At 61.3% G+C, this 24697-nt stretch overlaps 1 protein-coding gene across 1 annotated transcript in view; it reads right to left on the reverse strand.

Moving 5' to 3' along the window:
* Window positions 1-496: 496 nt before the first annotated feature.
* The window catches only part of ABCA2 (ATP binding cassette subfamily A member 2), a gene marked incomplete at its 5' end in the record, with an annotated part of 33661 nt that continues 9460 nt past the window's right edge, over window positions 497-24697 (reverse strand). The window contains 48 exon segments of the mRNA XM_082008809.1: window positions 497-876; window positions 1137-1343; window positions 1549-1686; window positions 1845-1947; window positions 2234-2326; window positions 2606-2709; window positions 2939-3073; window positions 3429-3570; window positions 3889-4067; window positions 4216-4333; window positions 4519-4651; window positions 5472-5595; window positions 5814-5961; window positions 6182-6297; window positions 6383-6557; window positions 6814-6874; window positions 7306-7417; window positions 7778-7883; window positions 8050-8263; window positions 8783-9111; window positions 9526-9628; window positions 9812-10030; window positions 11125-11415; window positions 11675-11795; window positions 11897-12081; window positions 12528-12710; window positions 12796-12992; window positions 13293-13505; window positions 13732-13912; window positions 14225-14389; window positions 14975-15179; window positions 15479-15528; window positions 15531-15628; window positions 15857-16047; window positions 16368-16482; window positions 17127-17229; window positions 17310-17483; window positions 17877-17973; window positions 18291-18458; window positions 18737-18865; window positions 19129-19288; window positions 19591-19922; window positions 20462-20680; window positions 20796-20981; window positions 21460-21564; window positions 21841-21968; window positions 22190-22356; window positions 22778-22889. Of these exon segments, the coding sequence (XP_081864935.1) occupies window positions 841-876; window positions 1137-1343; window positions 1549-1686; window positions 1845-1947; window positions 2234-2326; window positions 2606-2709; window positions 2939-3073; window positions 3429-3570; window positions 3889-4067; window positions 4216-4333; window positions 4519-4651; window positions 5472-5595; window positions 5814-5961; window positions 6182-6297; window positions 6383-6557; window positions 6814-6874; window positions 7306-7417; window positions 7778-7883; window positions 8050-8263; window positions 8783-9111; window positions 9526-9628; window positions 9812-10030; window positions 11125-11415; window positions 11675-11795; window positions 11897-12081; window positions 12528-12710; window positions 12796-12992; window positions 13293-13505; window positions 13732-13912; window positions 14225-14389; window positions 14975-15179; window positions 15479-15528; window positions 15531-15628; window positions 15857-16047; window positions 16368-16482; window positions 17127-17229; window positions 17310-17483; window positions 17877-17973; window positions 18291-18458; window positions 18737-18865; window positions 19129-19288; window positions 19591-19922; window positions 20462-20680; window positions 20796-20981; window positions 21460-21564; window positions 21841-21968; window positions 22190-22356; window positions 22778-22889 (7370 nt within the window). The 3' untranslated portion in view covers window positions 497-840.

The raw sequence follows: 24697 nt of genomic DNA on the forward strand, positions 1-24697 counted from the left end.
CTGGGAGGAGGATGTGGTTGGGGGCAGAGGGGAGAAACAGCTGGTGCCAGCATGTGAAATACCCTGTGAAATACCCCTCTGCCCCACCACATGCCCCTCTGCCAGGGTGCCGCTGCCCAGCCCTGGGGATGATGCCGAATGCCCAGCACACACATGGCAAGGCTGGAGCAGGGTGGGGGCGGCCGGATCCGGTGGACGGCAGCAGTGTGGGTGGGCAGGACACACCAGTGTGGCTGAGGCCCTTGTCTTGGGCAGGCTGGAGGTTGCCAGTGACATCCTGTCAGTGAAAGAAAGCAATCACGGGTGAAGCACCAGAGCTCCTGCCCCCACAGAGCCATGGGCAAGGGCCAAGCCGGGGTGATGGTAGCAAGACAAAAGCAGACGTTCTTCCTCTGGCCTTGCCAGGGCCAGGCCTGTGGTGGTGCCTGTGGGGAGCAGGCGTCCCTGTGGCTGGGGGTCCCCGGGGTGGGTGCAATGTGGGTGTCCAGCTACAGGCCTCGTCCCCGCCACAGAACATGTGAGGCTGTCAGCACTGGCATCAAGCCATGTCCTTCTCTTCGCAGTCTCTGTCCATTGTCACGCACTGGCTGGGCAAGCTGGCCGAGGATGGTGGCCCCTGGCACCACGCAGTGGCACTGCCCCAGAGCTGAAGTGGCCAAAGGCCACCCGGAGGGCAGTGGCTCACGGGGTCCGTCCAGGCCAGCGCTACACCCACCGTGTCCTCCCTGGCACGCGCCTCCAGCCGCGGCAGCTCCGCTTGACGGGGCGAAGGGAGGGGAGAAGCCAAAAGGGTTGGTTTGGTGGCTTCACAGCCAGGAGATGTGGCCGCTCCCAGGGGTCTCAGCACAGCGTGTCCGTGTTGAACGAGAGCTGAGCCTGCAGGCACAGAGACAAGCAGGGCTCAGGGGCTGGGCAGGGGCTGCCTGCTCTGACCAGCACATCCAGTGCTGCTGAAGCCAGGATCCAGCCTGGGGTGCAGAGCAGCCATCCCTCCCAGGAGCCTTCTCTGGTCCATGCCTGGACCCACCATGTCCCCTTCCCTGGACAAGACCCACTTGCTGCAGCACCCAGCCCCGGTGCCCCACGCGGGACACAGCTGAGACTAGGGACACCTAGATCTGGGGACAACATCTCACCCTCTCCTCCTCGAAGCTGATGAGGCCTTCATCATCAGTCTCCAGGTCCTCCTGCTCCTCTACCACAAGGGCCCGCAGCTCCGTGGGGGCAGCCCGGGGGCGCAGCAGGCTCAGCACACGGTCCATGGGCGACTGCAGTGTGCAGCTGGGGCTCGTCTCCTGCTGCTCCAGGTTATCGCTTTGCTTCTTGGCAAAATTCACAAACACCTGGAGGGGGCAGGAGGCTGCGAGGGATGCCCACAAGCTCCTCCACCCTCTGGCTGCCCCTCGCCTGCCATCTGAAGACGGGCCCCAGCGCATCCCACTGAGCTGTGGCTGCCGCCGTGGCCCCCACCTAGCTCCACCTCTCCCCGGGCACAGCCACCCTCCCTGGGGACAAGCACCCAGCTGCCTGTGCCATCCCCAGTCTCACGTTGTCCAGTGTGGTCTGGCTGACAGAGTAGTCTTCGATGCCCAGCACATCCACCACCTGCTCCATCTTGCTGAAGACCTGTGCCAGCGAGATCTGGTCCGACTTCAGCTGGTACTGGGCCTTGGTGTGGTGCCGCTCCTGGAGGGGACACAAAGGTGACACCCAAGCCCTCACTCCCAGACACCCTCCTGTCACCCTCTGGGGGTCCCACAGAAGTGTTCCTTGTGGAACGAAGGCTGCTTGCACCCTGAGGCAGGGGCTGGCAGGGGACAGCACTGCTGCTACAGGGAGCTCACCTTGAGGACAGCCTCGGGGAAGTTGCGGTTGAAGAACCTCACCACCTCCTTGACATTGAGGCTGGACTTGGTGCGCACCGTGATCATGTAGCCATCTCCAAACCTGTGCAGGGACAAGGAACCCCGTGAGGACCTGCCTCCCACCCTGCACCTCTGCAGGGAAGGAATGACCCCACGGAAAGGGACGATACTCTCTGGCAGCTGCTGCACTCACCAGGACAGTGCCAGGACACTCGACCAAACCCATGCCCTGCACACCCTCCAAAGCAGCACCCACATGAAGGGCTGACATCTCGCTGCAGGTGCCACACCGTCACCCTGCAGTGGGGTTCCGGCCCCCTCCCGCCCCACAGTGCACACAGGGTGCTGGACTCCCACCAGGCTCTTACCTGTTCTTCAGGTGCTGGATGCTGCCGAGACACTTGAGCCGCCCATTCACCATGATGGCCAGGCGGGTGCAGAGCGCCTCGCACTCCTCCATGCTGGGGAGACACAGCAGGCTTCAGCAGGGTGGCACGGGGTGACAGTGCCAGGGGCTGCAGCTGGGGCAGGCAGGGAGCTGAACTCCCCTGGCCATCAACCTGGGTGCCATGGCTCCACCACCAGGAATGGGAGAAGGCAAGAGAGGATGTCCCGGGTTCCCTCTGCTCCCCATGCCCCTGCTGGATGCCATCCCCCAGGGACCAAAGAGCCCCCTCCCACCCATGCAGCACCCCAGGTGCCCAGAGGCATTGCGGGTGCAGCCAGAAGTCCCTCTGGACCTGTGGGATGTGAGCACCACGGAGCGACCCGTTTTGATGACATCCAGGATGAGGTTCCACAGGAAGCGCCGTGCCTTGGGGTCCATCCCCGTGGTGGGCTCATCCTGCAGGAACAGACAACACCCTTAACAGCCCCGGTGGGACCCTGCCATCCCCTTCCTGTCCTGAGCTTGGCTCAGGACACCATCCCACGCCCCAGGACACTCGTGGCAGAGCTGGGGGCAGGCACCCCCCACACAGAGTCATTTCTCCATCATAGTCCAACAGCAGCCCCAGGGACACGGAGGGTGGGAGGAGGACCCCGCAGGCAGGGTGCTGGAGCCCAAGACACACCAGGAAGATGAAGGCCGGGTATCCAATCAGTGCGATGGCTGTGGACAACTTCCTCTTGTTGCCTCCGCTATAGGTACTGGCGGGCTTGTCAGCGTACTTGGTCAGCTCCAGTTTTTTCAGTGCCCACTTGACAACCTGCAAGGCATGGCGGGCTGCTGTCACCCTGCCAAGGCCATGGATCTGACAGATCTGGCAGCAGCCAGTGGGCAAGTGGTTGGGCTCCACGGCACAGGCCAGCTGCCAAGGGGACCACAAGCAATGAGCCAGTCAGGGGAGCCCCACAGCAGTCCCTGGCATGGCCATGAGCATCAGTGGGGGCCTGCAAGTGCATGTGCCTAGACCTGGCACACGGTGTGGGTGCACAACTGGGGCGGCACTGCCATGGGGCTAGAAGCACTGGCTCAGGTCCCCACTAGTGCCTGGTGAGATGCCATTCCCATGGCACAGTACCAGCCCATGTACACTGGCCATCACTCGCCCAGAGCCCTACCCGCTCCTCGTCCTTCCAGGGGATGCCACGCAGGCGAGTGTAGAGCTCCAGGTGCTCCTGGGCCGTCAGCTCATCAAACAGTGCATCGAACTGGGGGCAGTAGCCCAGGCTCTGCTGGACCTGCAGGAGCTCCTTCAGGATGCTGCAGGAGAGGACAGAGGGGTATGGGGAGAGGGAATCGCTTTTCAGGAGCACCCTGTTGCTCACCACTCTTTCACACGCCTTTATACTGGAGTATGTTCTACCAGGTAACCCACAATGGGCAGCCTTGGCCAAGAGCCGGTGTCACTTGCCACCCCCCAGATGATGGTCAGGACAGCAGGACACAGGGCTGCAGCATCCCATGGAGCCACATGGGCAGACTCTCACTGCTTTATCCTGGGAGACCCCCAAGCAGACCCCATTCTGTCCCCAGGACAGCAAGCAGTCCCCACCTCCCACCCAGCCCGTACCCCCTGACCTGTGCCCGTTAACGAAGGCCTCTCCGCCCGTGGTGCTCTCATCCCCCGTCAGCATCTTGAAGGTGGTCGTCTTGCCCGCGCCATTGACACCCAGCAGCCCGAAGCACTCCCCAGGTCGCACGCCCACGCACAGCCGGTCCACAGCCAGGATGCGCCCGATCTTGCGGGACTTGTACACCTGGTGGGGCAGGAAGCAGGGAGCTCAGCCCACCGGGAGGCGCCTGGACCCCCAGCCCCAACCCACATTCCTCAGACAGGATGTCTCCAAGGTGTCTGCTTGCAGCCATGGAGCATCCCCCACCACCACTATCCTGTTGCTGCTGCACCTTGGTGAGGTTTTCAATCTTCAGCATGTCGTTGTCGGCGTCGCCACGCAGGACACGGTGCCGCTCATTGGCCACATCGATGTCATCCTCGATGGGTTTGGTGGAGACAGGAAGCCGCCTGCAGGAGGGCGCATGGGGCAGGGTGAGGATGCAGGCACGGGAGCAGCCCGCCTGCATCCCCACCCAGGACAAGAAGCTCCCCAGCTCGCATCCACCGGAGGGGCAGCTAAGGGCTCCCGGTGGCAAAGCTCTTCCCCACAGCCAGCCCCTCCCAGCCTAACCCTGCTCCCCAGCTGCACTCACTGGGGCTTCCGAAAGAAGTTGTACTGGCACATGATGGTGATGAAGAAGCCGACAAAGCCTTCAATTGTCATGGCAACGAGCCCCCGTGTCACGATGTCCCATTCGAAGGGCGATTTCATTTTATCGAACTGCCCTGAGTGGGAAGAAGAGGAGAGAGCAACTGGGGACACCTTCCCATAGGGAGAACCCAGTCGTACATCTTGAGCAGGCCTGTTACAGTGACGCTATCCTGCTCCCATGTTCCCTCGCCTGCTGCTGCTGGCACCAGGGCTGGTCACAACAAGGCTTTTCAACAGCACACGTGCTGTGAATGGAATCGTCTTTAAACTTTTCAACCTCAGTAGGGTGAATCAACCCAAGAGAGAGTGGATATTGGATGGATTTGTCAGATCCTGCCCCAAAACTGCCCCTCATGATGCCTGCAGCACCTGCAAAGCTGCTTGAAAAGTAGAGAGGTGCAAGAGCTTTTTGAGGCCAAACTGAAGCTGCGAGTAGCAAAAGGCTCATTTTGGCTGGGCAGTGCAGCCCTGCAGGCAAGAGACCATGTCAGGAACGAAAGAGCCCTTGCAGTCCCCATCCCTCTTAAAACAGCATGGCCCCACCATAGCCCACCACAGCCCTATCATGGCTCCACCACAGGCAGTGTGCAACAGCAGCAGAAATGCACAACTCTGTCAGGGCTCACAACCTCCTCTTCCTGTGGGGCTGCTATTCGAGATGGCCCAAGGAACTGTTTTCAGCATCACCAGCACTATGCCACGGCTGACCCTCAACTGTGTCTCTTCCTGCACCCCAGTCTAGTTCACGTCCCCTGGCTTTTTGCTTCAGGTTACTCCGGGCCTCAAGAAAGCCCACAGGGCAGGCAGAGGGGATGTGCCAGCACCGTGGTACACACGGTGTACCCCAGCCCCACATGTGCTTGAGCAAGGGAAGGAGGGAATGAGCAGCCATACCAATCTTGGCATAGTATTCGTTGATGTACTCGTTGTAGGCCATCTCCATCAAGCCATGGCCCAGGTTGTAGTTAGGGAATACAAGGAAGCAGCTCTTCAGGTAGCTGTTCACCACCTTCAGATCCTGTGGGGACGGGCAGAGAGGACACAAACATCAGAAACACCCCTGAGGACCATGAACACATGGTAGGATCCCCACCAAGATACAGCCCAGTCAGGTCTCATAGCTGACTCTGCTGGGAGCAGAAACCTCCTGAGCTCCCTCCTAGCCTGTGCCATCCCATGACCCAATGGCAGCTTTTCCCTTCCTGGTGGCCCCAGGCAGAGATGTGAACTCCATACCTTGTCGTGCTCAAAGAGCTGCAGCAGGAACGTGGCGACGGTGGCCGTGATGCCAATGAAGAGGTTGATGACGATGAGAAAGACATAGGCAGAGCTGGGCACCTCAAACCAGAAGGAGGCAGGGTACATGATGGGGGTGATGGACCAGCTGTGAAGGAAAGTGGCAGAAGCACATGTCAGCGTGGCAGGAGTGGAACTGAGCAGCACCAGCTGTTGAGCCTTGGGATTGCCCATCTCCCAGCCCCATCCTCCCCAGGCTCTCCCACCCCAGTCCTTGCAGCCGACAAGCTACAGGAGCTGCAGCCCAGAGGCCAGATCCTGCCCGCGTAGCCATGAGTGCATCCTGACCAACCCTCTGAGCAACAAACCCGTAGAGCAGGAAGAGGGAGAGGACAGCGGGGAAGTTGGTGGGAGAGGTGTACGCTGGGAGATCGAACACGAACAGGATGATGATGCAGCATGTGGCCGGCACCAGGTAGTTCAGCTGGAGAAGACAGAAACTTCTATGACTGCCAACGCACACACCTGGCTCTGGGGGCTCGGCTCGTGGGGCCATGCACCCTACTCACCATGTCCCACACGTAGTTGGCCAACCAATAGATGACAGGGTCGCAGCCACTCACAAACTGCAGGTGTTTGGCCTTGGTGGCCTTTTCGGCCACCAGGAACACCACAAAGCTGGCTGGCACGAAGGACATGGCCACAATGATGAAGATGGCAATCACCACATCTGTGCCTTGCAGGCTGTACAGGAAGCAAGGAGGAGAGCAGGGACCCCGTCATCCTCAACTGCCCAGGGAAGGGTCACCCGCCCTGGTGTGGGACAGCCACTATGCACAGGGCACAACACGGCACAGGGACCCCCACGTCACCACCACCCAGTCCCCACCCGTGCAGCCTGCAGGGCAGAGGCCTTGGCATTCCCCTGCGAACAGCAGTGAGGAGCTCCCTCCCTCCCATGTGATGGCCAACCTCCCTCAAACCCGCTCCCCAGACCTACAGATAATCCAGGGACAGGCTGGCACTTGTCTTGTTCATGGGATGGTTGGTGACCGTGATGCCTGCGGAAAGGCCCAAGAAGAAACACAGGAGCATGAAAGCTGGCTCAGGGCAGAAAATCTTGCCCCCAGCCTGCCTGGTCCTGGCTCTGAGCAGGAGAACAGGTTTCTTCCCTGCAGCTCGACAGGAGCTGAGCTGTCTGAAGCAACCAAGCACCTTGAGGACAAGCCCTCCCTCACCAGCTGGCAGAGAAAATCCTTGGACACATCGCAAGCCCAGGTGCCTTCAGGCAGCACTTTGGGACATTCTGCCCCAGCCCAGATCTCAGAGAGATTTGCCTATCCCAGATCTCATAGCCAAGGTGTGTGACCCTCTGCCCCAACTAGACACTAGCCTGCTTGGTCCATGGGGGGACATTGCACTTTAGAGCTGGGTTGGACCATGCCCTAAAGCTCTTCCGTATTTCTGCTCTTAAACACCTCCAGGTCCTCACCATAGGCAGCAGGGTTGCCTTTGCTCTTGGGCAAGTTGGCTCGCAGGATAGCGTTGTTGAGAGCATTGAGGTAGGTGGGCATGCTGTGGTAGCCCTTGTTGTTGTAGAAGACCTGGAGGAGCAGAGAAGAGTAGTGGGAGGCAGCAAGAGAGCTGGGCCCATGGCAGATGTACTGGAAGGGAGGGATGGGATGGGATGAGATGGGATGGGACAGCCACAGGTTCCTGTGCTCTCAGCTATGGGGAAAGCAGGCCACTGCTGACCATGCTGGGCCAGACCCTCTGGCGTGGGAGCTGCAAAGCACCCCATGGGGCAAGAGCCACACCAGATTCCTCGGTTGAGAGCACTGCTGCAGAGCAGTGGGCGAGGGACCCCTGCGGTGCACCGCCTGCCCTCTTCTCCGCCCCACCCGGGCCACGGCTGCCGCTGCCCACTGATCTCCCAGCTGCCACGGGGCACAGCGCAGTCCCACCTGGGCCGTTCTCCGGACAGCAATCTTGCGCACAGTGGCAGGAGCCCTGGCCCCGAAGGAGGCCGGAATGGATTTCTGGACGTTGCCAAAGGTGAGTGCCCCGTACCTGTGGGACAAGGCACCACCAAGAAGCTGTGACCGCTGTCCCCCACCTCTGGAGCATGGTCATGCTCGAGCATGCTCCTGGCTCCTGTCAACACCCTGGGCAGGTGTCCCCAAAGTCCCCCCAGCTCTACAGCACAGGGCAGACCCTCCCAGCCTCCCCGCCTTGCCTGTGCAGCCGGAAGCGGTCCGAGGTGTAGAGCAGATACTCGGAGACGTTGCGCCCTGTGATGTCTGCCAGGATGTCCCCCGTCACCACCTTCATCTGCGGGGGGTGGCCCCCCACACCGCTGGGGCAGGAGAAGCCAGTTCCCTGCATGGAGCACGTGCACTTGATGGGCTCGTGGACAATGCGGGGCAGGGCAGGGGCTGAGGTCACGGTCTCTGAGGAGCAGAGAAGGCAGCTCACAGCCAGGCTCCTGCCTGCCCCAGCTGCTGGGGACAACATGGGGGCAAGAGGCTGAGCTGAGGGGCCTCAGGCCGGGCACGGAGGGAGTGCTCTGCCCCACAGCCAGAGCCCAGTCTACAAGAGGGATTTTCTGTCCTGGTGACTGAGAGGCACCAAGAGATGGACGCGGGGAAAAACTTTGGTGGGACAAACGGTTCAAAGAGGGGGCATGAAGTGTGGCTGGAGAAGACAATGGCTGGGGACTGCGGCCCAGCAAGGGTGACACAAGGCTGGCCACAGGGCTCTCGATGGTGTCGCCATCCCAGGGAGCTCCACCAGCACTGGCTCTGCGCCAGAAGTTTATCCCAGCAATGCGATGCTCTGCTGTGGCCAGGCCAAAGTGACAGGCAGTTCCAGGGGTCCCTGGAGTTGCTTCTGTGGGGGAAGCATATCATCTCCCTGCTGGAGACGAATCCCATGCTCGGACAGACTCAGGCACCAAGTAGAGGTGATACCTTTGACAGCAGAGGAGAAGGTTGTGGAGTTCCAGGCACGGAGCAGGTCCTCATCCATTGAGATAGGGTAGTCGGAGGGAGCTGGGGATGGAGGCGGTGGCACAAAGTTGGAGAGTGGCAGGCCCTGGGTGAAGGAGTCAATGCACATGGCATCAAAGTACTTGGCTGCCAGCATCTTGGACTCGTTGCTGTTGAGGTTGAGGGTCTGCATGGGCTGGTCCAGTGTGTTGTTGAAGGCTGTCTTGAGCACGCAGGTGGCCCCCACACCAGAGGGCAGGTGGAAGGTGTTCACCAGCTGCTGGGGGCTGGCGTCAGGAGACAGCCTGATGCTGCAGGGAGAGGAGCAGGTGAGGAGGAGCAAGGAGCAGGAGACATGGGTCTGACCACCTTGGCCATCTTCTGCTGGGACCTCCCTGAGGCCTTGGCACTTATCATGGCTGAGTGGGCATGACTGAATGACTGAATGGGCATCCACAGTCCATGCCTGGCATGAGCTGAGCTGCTGATCAGAGCCAGTGCCAGGGCCATCTCCTCTCCCAGAGATACCCTGGGGAGGATGGAGGCTTTCTGTGTGGGGACATGGCACTGGCCAGGCTCTGCTTCAAGCCTGAGCCAGCCCCAGTGCTATCCCCGCTGCAGGCTGCCCTCCCTGCTGCCCTCCATTGCAGTTCCAGGGATGGAGACAGGGATGGGGATGGGGACAGGGCACGGGATGCTGGTCACCCGCAAGAGGCAGCTCTCACCGGTACTCACGCCGCTCCTCATTGGCATAAGGAATGAAGTTGCCCTTGGGCTGGGTGTAGTTGTGGTACTGCGATGGCGAGAGGATAAGAGGAGGCAGGTCACCTGTGGGGACAATGACAGGAACCCGCTGGCACCCAGTGCACTGCCATGCACAGGCAGACTGGCTGAGCGCCTGCAAGCCTTATCCTCATCCTCCGCCAAGAGAGTGTCCCCACTGGCCACACTAGGGCAGGCAGAAAGGGTCACTAGTAGCTCCCAGCGTGCGGGTGGGTGGCTCGCACACACCTATTTCGGGCACGGAGAGCGCCACTGTCATGGCCACGCAGACGAAGAAGGCGGGCAGGAGGATCTGTGAGAAGAGGGCCTTGGTGTTGCGCTTGGCGCAATGGAAGCGTTTGACAATCAGCCCATGGAACTGGCGCAGCTTCAGCCACGAGCCCTCCAGCTTGAAGCTCCCCTGCCCAGCCAGGTCGCAGTCCTCTGCCTCTACCTCTGCCTCTTGCTCTAGGAGGGGAGAAGGATGTCAGCCCCCCATGGCTGCTCCCATGCCCTCCTTGACCCCCAGAGAGCTGAGCCAGGCACCGGCTCTGGCGCAGCCACCTCAGGGGACAGGGTGGTCCCCAACCCTGACAGCCACCAAGCCATGGCAGCACCACAGCATGAAATGAGGCAGCTGGCTGGCAGGTTCCTCTTGGCCCAAAATGAGAAATTTAGACAATAGTTTTAAAAAAAAAAATTCTAATTTGGTGCTTTTTGGCAGAACCCCCCCATTTTCCTCCCAGCTGGTGAGGGGTCAGTGCAATCAGAAAGGAGGGACAGGACATGGGTGGGGGGGCCCAGTGAGGCAGCAGGTGCGGGGCTGGGGCTCACGGAGCTCTGCCGTGGCACTGTCTTGGCTCTGCCTCCTGCAACTCAAATCACAACACTCAGCGCAGCCCCAGCCGGGCAGGCAGCGTGGCACATCCTGGAATTAATCACAACAAGAACTGCTGGGATAACCCAGAAAAGGATTTGTAAATAAAACAGCAGTCTCGGGGCATCTGCCTGCACCCTCATCCTCCAGCGATCGCAGCATCCAGGCAGGGAGAGCCCCAAGCCTGGGTCAGGGTAGAGAGGGCGAAGCCACCAGCTGGAAGATGACCCCATGCCCAAGGGCCAAGAGGAGACAACCCAACTGCGCACCAGTGCAAGGAGTGAGCGCATTAGTGGGGCGAGTCTGCAGAGTGGCACTCACGGGATCTGAGGAAGGCAAAGGGCAGAGCAAACGCCAGCTGCGCCCGCTGGCTCTATGTCTCAGCATGGGATGCCCCCATGCACATGCTACCAGTTTGGGGGTGCAAACTGGTTGAAGCACCCATTCCCAGCCCTGCCATCCAGGCTCTGAGAAGAGCATCGGCAGATGCATCATCATCCCCCGTGGGGTGTTGCCCCAGTAGGCACGGCCCTCCGTCCCCAGCACACCCACATGCCCCAGCCAGGGCCAGCTCTGCCCTGCCCAGGCACAGGGATGGGTGCTGCCACTGCCCCGGCCACCCTTCGCATCCCAGCCGAGCACCTTCCCCGGCCCCTGCCACTGGCCCGGCACCGGCGGCACGAACCTTGCAGACTGATGTTATCGGGGTCCTGCTGGTTATCGAACAGGGGTGCGTAATCCCCAAAAAATTCGGAATAAGCCCCACCTTCATCACCCCGCACGGAGCCCACTGAGGAAGCCGAGTGCAGGGACGCCTGTGACTGTGCCAGCTTGGAGCAGGTGACCAGGTTGCTGAGCTCCACCTGGGGCTTTGCTGGCACGACCACTTCAGCAAGGGGCTCCCCGTTGGCCTCAGGCTTCAGGCCCAGCTCAGGGGCAGGTGGCTGCAGGGCATCCTTCTTGGACTCCTTCATGTCTGGAAGGAGAAGGGGGGTTGCCACTGGCCATGCCACCCTTCACAATGGTGTGGCATGGACTGGTGACGGATCTGCAAACCCGGAGTGGAGCAAACCCAGCTGCCGTTGGCTGGGATGGGCTCCGCTGGAGACCACTGCTCCCCCTGGGAAAGGAGACTCCTGTGGCCATGTGCAAGGGGAGAGGAGCCACTAAGCCCATGCAGTCACGCAGCCCCTCACCAGCCCCAGCAGCACCGTGTGCCCTCACTGTGTCCATACCCACATCACTGTTCTCCAGAGACTGGTCCTCCTCAGACACCTTCAGGAAGACCTCCTCCAGCGTGGTGTCCATCAGCCCGAAACTGGTGAGGTCCAGCTCCTCCAGGCTCTGCTCCAAGTGCTGTGGAGGCAAAGTGCTGTGTGAGGAGGGCAAGAGATGCCCACAGCGCCATGGCCCCCCACAACCACCTGCCTGCCCACCCTGCCAGCTCCCCCGGGTACCTGGAAGAGCCTCTCGAAGCAACCCTTCTTGACAGCCTCACTGGGCAAGATGTAGGAGAGCTCGGTGTTGGTGTCTGAGATGAGGAGGCAGGAGGCCACGTATTTCTTGATGAACTGGGAGACACGGGGCTCGGAGCAGGGGCTGACAGAGGAATGTGCCAGGGGACTGTGCAGCTGGCCCGGTTCTGCAGCAGAGGGGCAAGCACTTGTCGGTCACTTCTCATCCAGCCTCCCACCAGGACCCACTATGTCCACATTACACCCTGCATCGCGAGGGCTCCTCCAGGCTCCATTGCGGAGTGCTGAAGGCTTCCCAGCCACCCTGCCTGGCCTGGGGACTGTGCTCTGCACCACGGCCCGTGCTGGATGTCTCAGTGGGCAGGCCAGACAGAACGAGCACCTGGAGGCAAATGCCACCACACGGGGTCTAACCCAGGACCCAGACAAGAGAAATGAAGGCTGAGCGATGCCACGTCCTACACTCCTGCCCTGTCCACCTCTGCCCTCCACATGGCCTAAGGAGACTCAAGGTGGGAGCACTTGGGTGTTTGACCTCTTGGTCCTTTCCTGGGTTGAAGAAGGGCTGGTACCATTTACTCCTCTAAACACAGGGTCTCACTGCCCCCCAGACCTGTGCCATTCCTGGTGTCGGACTGCTTCTTCACCACCGTCAGCTTGTAGCCGTCACCATAGGTGCTCTTGAGGAAGAGTGGAGAGCCACAGCACTTAAGCTTGCCGTGGGAGATGATGGCGATACGGTCACCCAGTAGGTCAGCCTCATCCATGTGATGTGTGGAGAGCAGGATGGTCCTCCCTGACAGTGGCACAGAGCCTCATCAGAGAGGCCAGGGCCACACCAGCCAGAGGAGCAATGCTGGGCTCTGCCCACCTCTGCTCACCTGGCTTGTACTTGAGGATCAGGTCCCAGATGGCCCTGCGTGCATATGGGTCCACGCCAGCCGTGGGCTCATCCAAGATCACAGCCCGCGACCCACCCACAAACGCAATGGCCACCGACAGCTTCCTCTTCATGCCGCCAGAGAGGGTCTGCACCAGGGAGTGGCGTTTGTTGGAGAGCTCCAGGTCCTCAATCATCCTGGGGACAGGGGAGAAGCACCAGGGATGCTCAGTGCCTGCAGGGAGCACATAATGCCTCTTCCCTGCGTGGTACCTATGGCTCTCAGCTGCTGGGACAGCCCAGCTGCAGCCAGACTAACAGAAGCATCTTCTGCTGGCTTCCACAGCCTGATACCCCAAGTTTTGAAAAACACTTGGTGCAGCTGCTCCAGGGGACATCTCTGCTCTCAGATCACCCATCACAGTACAACCAGCCAGAAGGGGACCCCCTCATGCAAAAGGCATGGACTGGGTAAAAGGAGCTGAGGGGGGTGCCTACTTGTCCATTTCCTTGCGGATCTCTTCCTCTGCCATGCTCTTGAGCTGCGAGTAGAACCAGAGGTGCTCCTCCACTGTCAGCCTGTCAAAGAGCACGTTGTGCTGGGGACACATGCCCAGGTTCTTCCGGATCTTGTCCATCTCTGTCCGGATATCGTGGCTGTAAATGGTGGCAGAGCCCGAGGTTGGAGGGAACAAACCAGTGAGGATGGACCTGGACGAATGGAGAAAGGCAACAACATGAGGGACCTCATATTCCCCCATCTGCTCCCAATCCCAACTACCACCTCCAGGAGCATCTGCTGGGCCCCAGCCATGCGCCTGCTGCCCTCTGGGCATGGCACCAGATGCCACAGGGCCCTGCAAGGACATCATGCAGCACCTTCCCCACCTACTACAGCGCTAGGACACAGCCCATGTCTGCCCTGATGGGCACTCACATGGTGGTTGTTTTGCCTGCGCCGTTGTGGCCCAGGAAGGACACCACCTGGTTCTCGTAGAGGTTGAGGCTCAGCTTGTTCAGCGCCAACTTCTTGTCTGTCTTGTAGACCTTGGTGAGCTTGTCAATGCAGACGACCAATGGGAGGTGGGTCGGCTCCTCCTCGATGCCCCGTGTCTCCTCTGCCGTGAGAGTGGGATGGTGAGGAGCCGGGGGTGGCAGGGAGGCCAGGGCTTGGAGCAGGGCTCCCCAGGGGATGAACCTCCCCGCCTCCATCCCACAGTGGCTGTGCTGGCTCATGGACCTCCCCCTCTGCTTCTCGCCAGCTTGCCCCCTCCTGCACCATAGGCAGCAGCTCCCAGACAAGCAGCAGCGCTCGGCCCAGGATCCTGCCCCAACAAGGGCACAGAAGAGACACAGGGGTCCATGCAGGACCCTGCAGCAGAGCCAGGGCCATCCCTGGGGCATGCCCTGCCACCTCTGGCTGCCCTCACCCAGCCTCCGGCTCTCCAAGGCACAGGCCTGATCCTCTTCCATGATGCTGAGGCGGGTAGTGCGGGACCAGGGCCAGGTCCACTCCCAGGTCTCCACTCGCCCATTGCCCAGCCAGTAGGACTTCTGGAAGGGGAAGTACCAGGGCCGCGGCAAGCCGAACATGCCTGCAAGTACAACCCCTGTGGAGTCAGGGCCAACCCCACACCCATGTCCGTGCAGAAGCCGGCTGAGAGCCAGGGCAGAACCTGGTACAGGTACAGACATGGGCATGAGCTTGGAGGTCTCCCCAGCTCAGGGACATCACTTCAGGGTGGGGGCTGCAAGTGCCCTGGCCAGCTGGGCTCAGGGTAACGCTGCTGGGCTGTGCAAGGAAGCTAAGTCCTTTGGGCTTTGGGTTGGACCTGGCTCATGCTTTGGTTTTACTAGGAAAGCAAAGGAAGCAGGTGAGAATCCTCCCCAGGCAGGCAATAACGGGGAACGATGCTCCAGCCACGGACACCTTGCTTTGCTACAGCTGGCCAATGAATGAGACACGTGACTGAAGATCTCCAAGGAACCTGCTGGTGTCACCAGTGGGTCAGGGCATGTGGGCAGGTATCCCCAACAGGATACATGCAGGGAATCCTGAAGGCACGTTGTGCCAAATCCCACCATGACAGGGCTGAGCACTGCCAGGAACCAGCAGTGCCCCCAGAAAGGAGGCTCCCACAAGATCAGAGGTGTCCTCATGCCTCACTGCACACACATACCTGGGTGCACGGCCTCAATGTACCATGTGAGAACCCCGTATACCACAGCATCCACAATCAGCATCATCATGGACAACAGGAGGTTGAAGTCATCTCCTTCCACAGGTGACTGGCTAAAAGTATGCCACTGGATGCCCACACCGGCCACCTCGTACAGCGCAAAGTACTTGGATCCCAGCCCAAAGGCCGTGGTGGACATGAGGGACTATGGAGAGGTGGAGGGAAGGGAAGGGTACGTCAGCAGGAACCACACGCCAACTCCAGAGGAACAGGTTGGGGCAAATTCCTACCTGGTGCTGCCTCACCCAGCCCCATGGAGATGCTCCCTGCCCAGGAAGGCACCAAACCTTCTGGAGATGCCTCCAAAGCCCCACGGGGAGTTGGTTCATATAGCCAGAGGTTTGCCCAGGGCCTGGTGACAGCTTGGTGGCCTGTGTACTGGACATGGGGTGCCTGGGGCAAACCTGGGGCCAAGCACCTCCCCAGCAGCCACAGCCAACTCACCGCGATACACTTCTCAAAGGCCGTGATCTTGTCATGTGCCACCTCCTCCGGATGGCCACGTACATGTAGGGCACATAGCTGAGGAAATAGATGATGCCGCCGCAGGCAGAGGCCAGCTTGGCCTTGGAGTAGAGCACCGACACCAGGAAGCTGCAGGGAGAACAGCATCACCTCAGATCCTACCCCGCCAAGGCTTTCCCCACAGTGTCTGATGTTGGCAGTGTTGAGGTGATAAACTGGCCCTTCAGCTGGCTGGGGAGACTTGTGCCCCTCCACTGGCCCTTGCCCACACTGCTCCCAGCACCCTTGCCCCATGGCACAAGGATCCTGGCCCTGCCCGTGCCCCCCTCACCCCATGGAGTGGACCAGGCAGCTCACCAGAACATGATGGTGGCCACTGCATAGATGGCAAGAAAGAGCCAGATGATGAGGACATCGCTGTGCATCAGGACCTTGCCGTACTTCAGGATGGCAGTGAGCGCTGTGACCGAGATGGAGAGCTGGACGAAGCCGGTGATGAACCAAGCCACCCAATGAACTGCATTGTTCAAGCCCATCATCTTCATCACCTGCAAGGCCAAAACTGCTCAGCAGGGCTGTCCCCTCTCTTGTGCCTCCCTGCTGCCTCACTCGCTGGGGCTGGGAGAGCAAGGGACAGCACTGAGGAATCACCCAGGGCTGTGGGGAGCAGGCAGGCCACGGATGGGCTCAGCTGCCTTGGGCGCTGGGCAGGGCTCATGCTGGGGACACTCAGAAGGACCAGCTCAGCCCATGGATGTGGGATCTGCACGCACCCCAGAGACATGGGGAAGATGCCCAGGGATGCAGTGCAAAACTTAGGGCTCAGAGATGCCAGCTCCTCCCCAGGGATCTCTCCCACCATCCCCACCTCTTTCAGGCGATGCTCCTTCTCTGTCACAATGTGCTGGATCATCATGGCCACTGAGTAGACCCAGGAGATCACCATGCACAGGGGCATCATGTGCTCAATGACGAAGAGGAAGCTGGTGGGGTAGAGGAATAGAGGGGAGAGCTGGATGGTGGCACCACCACAGAGACCTGGGGACACCCTGGGGCACAGGGCAGCAGAGGAGCTCTCCCACCGCCCAGGGACAAACCAGCCCTCCAGTCCAGCAGCTCCTTAGTGTCCTAAAAGAGCTTCTCCAATAGGATGATCTAGTGTCCTGGCTGTCAGGTCCTGGCAGGCAGGTGAGCAGCAGCCATGGGCTTGGCCCAGTGCCTTGCCTACCCTGGTGTGAAGGGGGCCCTAACCACGCTCCTACCCTGGAGGGCTGGTGGCTCTGGGATTTCTCCGGGTGCTTCCTCCAGACCACTGTGGTCAATAACCACCAACAGACTGATGTGCCATCCATTTGCCACACCCCTCTTGTTCTACCCAAGTCTTTCAGCCTCCAAGCACCCCGTAGCCATGAGTTCCTCACTTCAGCTGCGAACTGAAGTTCCGCTCCTTCCCCTGCTTGCCTAGCCTGGTGGTCCAAGGAACATGGCTTAACTGGTTGCTCATCACTCTCAATGTCACCAACCTCTCTCAGGCCCCCAAACTTATCCCCTTTTCACAGCTGAAGTATCCTGGCCTGCAAAGGGGAAGAGGGAAGGCCCTGCCCCTGCACACGTGGGTGTCACTCACTCGTCCCGGGTGTAACATGGGTATGGGAACATCTGCACGTAGTTGCCAGGCTCCACCACATCATGGCCAACAAATGTGTTGATAAGGGCACGCTCCATCATGTCTGGGGAAGAGGAGGAGAGGACAAGCTGAGCGGGCAGGGGCCAGGGACATGGGCAGCTGTTGCAGAGAGCTGGCACTCACCCTGGATCCAGACGAAGCCATAGAGGAAGTAGAAGCGGCCACCGGTGTTGGGGCCGGGCCGCCAGTACGCCCGCCGGATCTCATTGGTCTTCTCCGTGAAGCTGGAATTCTGCCGGATCTTGTACATGACATGGGGGGGCAGCGAGCCGTCCCTGTTGGTCTGGAAGATGACGCCTGTGGGCAACAGGAGAGTCAGGGAGCCCGCTGGCACCACAGGAGATGGCCACACCGGCTGGCCCACAGCGATGGGCACGGATGTGGAGTGGTTCAGCATGTCCCAGCCAAGGGCACCACGAGGGCTGCCACGGATGAGAAGGGTGGGCATGGCCCTGGCATGGGACGCAAGGGCACGTGGACAGCTGGCAGCAGTGGTGGGAGAGCCAGGACAGTGGCAGGGTTCTGCATCCAGCAGGGCTTGGCCAGGGGCCATGGGTACTGCAAGATGCTCGGTCCGCTCATCCACCCAGTGCATGCAGCAAGGGAGACATGTCTCAAAGCCAGTGGCACAGCCAGAGAAGGACATGGCTTCAGGGCTTGCTGTGAAGGGGCTGGTTCCCAGGGACATACTGGCAAAGACCGTGACGTTGTCCTGGTAGGCCTGGTTCAGCGTGTAGTTGACGATGCTCTCCTCATCTGGGAAGCCTTTGAAGATGTCCACGCTGACCTAATGGGAGGGAAAGGCCAGTGAGACCCCACTGCCCCCGATGAGTCTAGCATGCAGGCCCTGCCCACGGTGCAGCATGTGCCACCCACAGCCACCCTGTGAACCCCTGAACCCAATGGTGGATGGGCACCTCCACCATTGACATCCACCCCAAAGCTCTGGATGCTGCAAAAGCCACTATCTCCGCCAGGGCTCCCATCCCATGGCCTTAAGGAGGACTGAGTAGACCTGACCCCTCTTCAGCCCCACAGAGCCCACAGAGCAGGCAGTGGGTGCCACTCCAGCATCCATGTTCCCACAGGCAGGCACAACCTCACCTTGGCCATGAAGTGGACCCAGCCACAGGCAGCATTGTCGATGGTGTCCAGCTGCTGGAGCAGGACGCTGGCGTTGGGCAGGGAGAAGTTGCCATTGAGGAAGTTGTGGAGAACATCACTGTCAGAGACATTCAGGATCTCCGGGTGCTTGTGGAGGTCAGCAGTGAACTGGGACAGAGGGTGAGACACAGGAGGGAGAAGTTAGGGTACTCCCTGCCTGTCAGCCCCCAGTCCTCTCCATGGACAGGGACAGGACCCAACACTCCTCCTGGTGATGGGGGAACAGCATCCACCCTGCACAGCGAAACAGCCTGGTCCTTGCAAGAGCAGGGTGGGCACATAGCTTCACATGAAGAAGCTATGAGGTGCCTGGAGGCAGGAAACCCCCTTCCCACCCCCAGGGCAGTAAAGCCCAGGCAGGCTCGGCCCCCACTGTGCTATCCTACCTGCTGGAGCCAGCGGATGCGCCTCTGCAGCCTGCCCTCCTCCAAGTAGGCACGGATCTCGGGGGAGATGTTCAGCCATGCCTTGGCATAGTGGGTGACGTTGCCCACAAAGGCGAAGGTCTCATTGGCCTGGGGGGGGGAAGGTCACACAAGAGGAAGAGGCAGGGGCCCCCCTGCTCTCTGGGTTGGCTAGCAGCCATGGAGGTATCTGCCCACCTGCCAGCAGGCATTGCTACCCCAAGGACCAGGGCAGTTGCCTGCTTCTGGCAGCACTGGCGGGCAGCTGGCCCCTTCCTCCCCGCTCAGCCCTGAGCCTGTGTGGGCAAGGAGGTCCCTGCAGAGTGGGGCTGGTGGGAGAGGAAGGATGGCTGTCCCAGCCTCTGCACCCTCACCTTCAGGATGACCTTGTCTACTTCAGTGCCCACGGGTGCATACAGGATTTTGGGGTTGCTGGTCATCAGATGCACGAGGAGGCCCAGGTTTCGCTGTTCCTTGCTGGTGAAGCCCAGCGAGCTCATGTTGCCCTGCTTCAGCGCCTCAGGCTCGATCGTCCTGCAAAGGGGACTCAGGCTGTCAACTCCACTCCAGGCCCAGCACCCCTCACTGTGGGCAGACCCCACCTCTGCCCATGAGGGGATTTCGCACTAACTCCTGTGCCAGCGTAGCACTGCCCAGCACAGGGAGCTTCCCCTGGCTGCGGCACAAGGATGTGGTGCAGCATCCATCTCCTGAGTGCTCATCAAGGGATGACTGGGGCCCTTGACCGCTGGCAGAGGCAAGGTGGGCTCTCCCACACTCCTGTCCCGACCAGAGAGAACCTGGATCTAGCCCCCTCCATCACCCAGGGCTCCTACCGGTTGTTGCCGCAGAGGATGGGCTGCAGCCCAGCCCAGAGCTGCACGAATGCTGAGAACTGCCCCTGCGGGTTGTCACCGCCGGCCAGGTCCCCCCTGGCACCCTCCTCCTCCGCTGTGGCATTGCTGCCAGTGGCGTTGGCGCCAGCCCAGCTGGTGCTGTTGGCAGTGGGCAGTGGGGCCTTGCTGGCACAGGCTCCCCTGGGCAGCAGCTTGGCCAGTGCCGAGAGGATGTTCACGTCGTGGAGAATCTTCTGCATCTCCACCATGTCCTCCAGGAGGGTGCGGAGGCGGTGCTGGGCGGCTGTGCTGTTCACCTCATCCAGCTTCAGCTGCAAGGACAAATGGGCAAGGGGTTACCCATGGCTGGAGTGACAGGGCCCTCCTCGCCAGTGGGAGGGGACCAAGGGGGATCCCAAGCAGTGGCATGTCTGCTTTCTTGTCTTGTTGGGGGACACGAGGCAGAAAGGGTGGTCCTATACAACTGTGAGGGACATGTCAGACTTGGGTGGGATGAAGAGGGGGACCTCACAGACAGACTTGAGGAGCTGTGCCACCAGGGACATTGCCAGTCCTGAGCAGAGGAGCCTTCAGGAACATGCTTGGAGGATGCTAGGGACACCCAGTCCCATCCAATGGGCAGCACCCAAGTGGGTGCCAGGAGGGGGAATCATCTGGGGTCCCACCATGGGGCTGGGTGGGAAGTGCCTGTGTGGGGCAGAGGGGTTGATCAGGAGGGTCCGAGTCATGTGACAGAGCCCCCTGTCCCCACACATCCACCGGTGAGTAGGAGAACCCCGTCCAAGACTCGTCTCTGCCCCACAGCCCACTCCACAGCCGGGGGGGGGATGTCCCAGAGCCCCGCTCTCACCCTGCTGACGATCTTGGGGGTGTCCAGCTGGTCCCGGAGCTCGGTGGCCAGTTGGGTGAAGCGCTCCCGGCGGGCAGCCCGGCTGCCGTTGCAGGCTAGCGCCCGGTACGCCTGCAGCAGCGGCTGCTGCACAGGGGCCACGCGCAGGAGGCGGCGCAGCCCCTCCAGGCTCTGCTCACACGTCAGCTGCTCCAGAACCGTCCCGGTGAAGAGGACACCCTACAGAGGGCAGGGAGCCGTGGGGGTGCAGCCCTGGGCGCAGGGGCATTGCGACGGTGCCCATCCAGGCAGAGCAGCTGCCCGCATGCCCCACTTTGCCCCGCGAGGAGCTCACCTCCATCTCGGTGACAAAGGCCTGAGGGCTGTCAGAGGCGGTGGGCGCTGGCATAGCACTGGAGAGGCCCAGGGCCTGGGAGAGAAGGTGGAGCAGTGCCGGCCAGCGCGGGGCTGCCTCGGGGTCCCGCAGTGCCCTGTGGACCAACCCTTCCCGCAGGCTCCTCCAGCTGCTGGGGAGGCTCTTCTGCAAGAGGACCAATGGGGGTGGCTGGTGGTGCAGGGGGGTCTCCAGGGTCCCCTTCCGTGTGTGTCCCCAAGCACACGTGAACAGCACCACAGCACCCACAGCCACGGTCTCCATGGGGAGAAGAAGAAAAGGGGACGTGCAGATGAGGGAGAGCGTGGGTCCCCTGCACTCCAGCCAAAGGAGGGAACAATCTCCCCTGCTCCCTCCACAGCCACTGTCCAGGCAGTGCCATCACCCATTGCAATGGGAAATTGAGGCACAGGCACTGGTGTGCCTCAAAGCACTGGGGGAACTGGTGGCAGCACTGGGACAGGACCCAGCCATTCCTGCTGCTGCTCTGGCCACCTGACAGCATCCCATCACATCCCCTCTGCCAGGATGGACACCCCCAGATTGCCCTGTGGTGGAACATGGAGGGGACATGGAGGACGAGCTCTGCCCACCATGTCCCCAGGTACACGGCACCACTCCTCACCTCCAGCTGCGTCATCTTCTCACTGGGGCCAAACCCATCCCACAGGTCTTGCTCATGGATCTCATCAGGAACCAAAGGAAAGGAACCAAAAAACAAGCGGTACACCTGCACCGGGGATGGGAGTGGAGCTGCCGAGCACGCCGAGAGCAGAGGCACCCATTTGCCCAGCAATGCCCTGGCACGGGGTGGCAGGGCAGGATGAGTCCTGGCCAGGTGCCCGCTGACTCCCACCCTGTGGGTCCGGAGGTCAGGGCTTAGTCTGGGTCGGGACGTGCCCATTCACTGGGTCAGTGCGCACCCCTGCAAAGCCTGGCCCTGCAGCACTGTGTGGTCACCCACCTCCCACAGGTTGTCACCCACCTCCTATGGGTCACCACCCACCTCCTGCGGGTCAACGCTGGAGCCCAGGAGCAGCTCTGCTGTGCTGTTGGGGAGGGACAGGTTCTGCACCAGGAAGCGGTGCAGCTCGCCCTGGTCTTTGGCTGCCCACGCCAGTGTGAAGCCGGATCCTGGCAAGGAGCGAGGCAGGGGGGTCAGAGCAGTCCACCAGCATCGGGGACATGGCACAGCCCAACACAGAGACATATTACAGCTGGCCCTGTCTGGCAAACAGTGATGTGGGACAATGGCAGAGCACTACCACATGCCATCACACCGCTGGGTGTCTGGCAGGTGGAAATCTCCATCCCCGCTGCCCAGGCAGCTGGGAGGCAGGCAGGACACAGCCTACCTGCTCGGTTGCTGAAGTGGGTCTCCGTGGAGCTGGGCTCACTACTGCGGAGTGCCTCCAGGCGCCGGCGCAGTGACTCCAGCTCCTCCTCCAGCCCTGGGTGCTGCGGGTCAAAGAGGCTGCTCTGCTCCACTGCTTCGCTGAGGTGCTCCAGGAGCTGCGTCACCCTGCGAGAGCCCAGCACCGCCATGGCTTCAGGGACAGGGACAGAGGGATGGGGACACCTTCTACAGAGCTCTGGGTGGGACAAGTCATTCGGGGCAGTACTGCCTGCCATGGGACACCACTGCCCCAGGAGCTGCCCTCTCCTGCGCACAAAATCCATTGTGCCAGGAATGCAGAGGGGAGCCCCAGAGCCTCAAGGTGTCCCCGAGGGCCACCTCTGTCCTCCTGCCAGCACCGGGCACCTGGGAGCCCATGGGGAAATGGGCTGAGATGTCCCCTGCACCCCAGGGACACGGCGCTCTGCACCCAAGCACTTTGGGGGACACAGGCTTGTGCCGGGCAGTGCCAGCATGGGAAGGGGCAGGCTGTACACGGGAGTGCACAGGACAGGAGGAGGAAGTGCGTGGCGAGGGCACGACTCACGTGGAGTTGGAGTACTGCAGGAAGCCAAACTCGTCACGCTGGCCGTCGGGGCACAGGGACTGCATGACAGGCAGGATCCCGGCCGAGGTGAGCGGGGCCGCCGTGTAGAAAGCTGGAGCCAGCAAGAGAGCGCAGAAGAGGCCGGGAAAGGTGTGGGCAGGGAGGGAGGAGAGGCAGGGGGAGGCAGGGGACCACCGGAGAGACAGACACTCAGTTCAGAGAAGCACGCACTGGGCCCTGCAAGCCCTGCAGGAGGTTGGCGGCCAAAGTCAGAAGTCTGCGTTTTCTCACCAAGGCTGCCCCCGCTGGTGGCTCCTTAGGGCTGTGGGCAGCTCCTGCCACCCTGGCTCCTGCCCTCTTGCCCCTGCCCACTCCCCTCTGGGTGATGGGTCCCTCCCACCCCAGAATGATGCCGACTTCTGCTGCTTGCCCCCAGGATGGCCGCCAATCTCCCCCGGCCTCTCAGCCCCTCTTGTTAGTAACCTCAGAGGCACTGCCAGATCTCCAGAGGAAGAGGAGGAGGAGGAAGAACACAACAGGGAAAACAGAGCTGTCACCCACAGCTCCCCAAGCCCTCGGCCTCCCACTGCCCGGCTGCCCCAACGTGCGGCTGGTGGAAGTAGGTGGAAATGGAGACACGGGGGGGGGGATGGAAGAAAAGAGGAGCAGCAAGAGGACAGCAAATCTTCCCCACTTCTGCTGGCACTGAGCCATTGTCCCTGCTGGGGGTCTCTCCACATCCTTCCCCAGGGCAGGGCAAGCCCAGAAGGGCTTTGCCCAAAGGGGACCAGAGGTTGTCACTGGGCAGTGCTGGGCAGGGACCCTGCTCTCGCCACCCCGGCCGGTGGCCCCGTGGTTAGAGGTGGGTCAGTGCCGTTAGCATGGCCGCAACAGGCAGGGGCTGGTGAAGATGAGCTCCTGGCAGGGACAAGGGACAGCCCAGAGCAGGCAGGGATGGGGGTAGCATGGGATAGGCCAGCAGCCTGCTGGGGTGGTGGCCATGCCATGCTTTGGTGACAAAACCAGCACATGGGTGGCATCTCGCAGGCCTCTAGGCTCCTAGTGGTGCCATGTCCCAGCTCATCCCAGCTGGCTAGGACAGGGACCCTGTGGTGGTGCAGGGGTGGGAGCCACTTCCAACGCTTTGGGGACCAGCTGGGGGTGGGCACGGGCAAGACTGGGGGACCACAGGCCACCACATGGGTGCTAGCATGGGATAAGCCTCCACCTGGCCTGGAGAGCCCTCTGCTGCCCAGGGGGCTGGGGACATCACCACTGGCAGCCCCAGCACCTGGGGGACCTGGCACTGGCCAACCTGGTGGGGACGCCACCACCGCAGTGGGGACGCCATCACAGGCTGGCCCTGGCTGGGCAGCCCCCAGGGCAGGCCGGGACCGCCCTGTGCTGCCCAAGCTCATCTTCACCAGCTGCAGAGGAAGGCTGACAGGGTTACGGAGGTGTGGATTAGGCCAGAGTGAGCTGATCCAAACCAGGCTCTTTCTCTCCAAAATATGTAGCCAGCACAGGCAGGGGAAGGGGGGAGGCACCCACCCGCTCCACCAACTTACAGACTGGCGCATGCAGTAGAGGCATGGAGGGCAGGCGGGCAGGGGAGATGGTGGGAAAGAAAAAGAAAACATGAGCAAAAAGAAAAAACAAACCAAAAAACCAGACAACACAGAGCGCACATCAGCGCCCGGGCAGGAACCAGGGAAGCACCTGCCACCGCCCGCAGCCAGACCCGCGCTCGCAGCTGGGCTCTCCCTTGCCGGCACGCGCTGAAACACAGGCTTGTTACGCCTGGCTTGTTACGCCAAGTTGCCACCACCGCCGGCTCCCAGCATCTCCCCTGGCCCCACCACACCACTCATGCAAGGGCACCCACCAGGGTGGGCATCCCATGTGGTGTCTAGATGCCAC

This window comes from Phaethon aethereus (genome assembly GCF_964289735.1).
Source record: "Phaethon aethereus genome assembly, chromosome: 20".
Classification (NCBI taxonomy): domain Eukaryota; kingdom Metazoa; phylum Chordata; class Aves; order Phaethontiformes; family Phaethontidae; genus Phaethon; species Phaethon aethereus.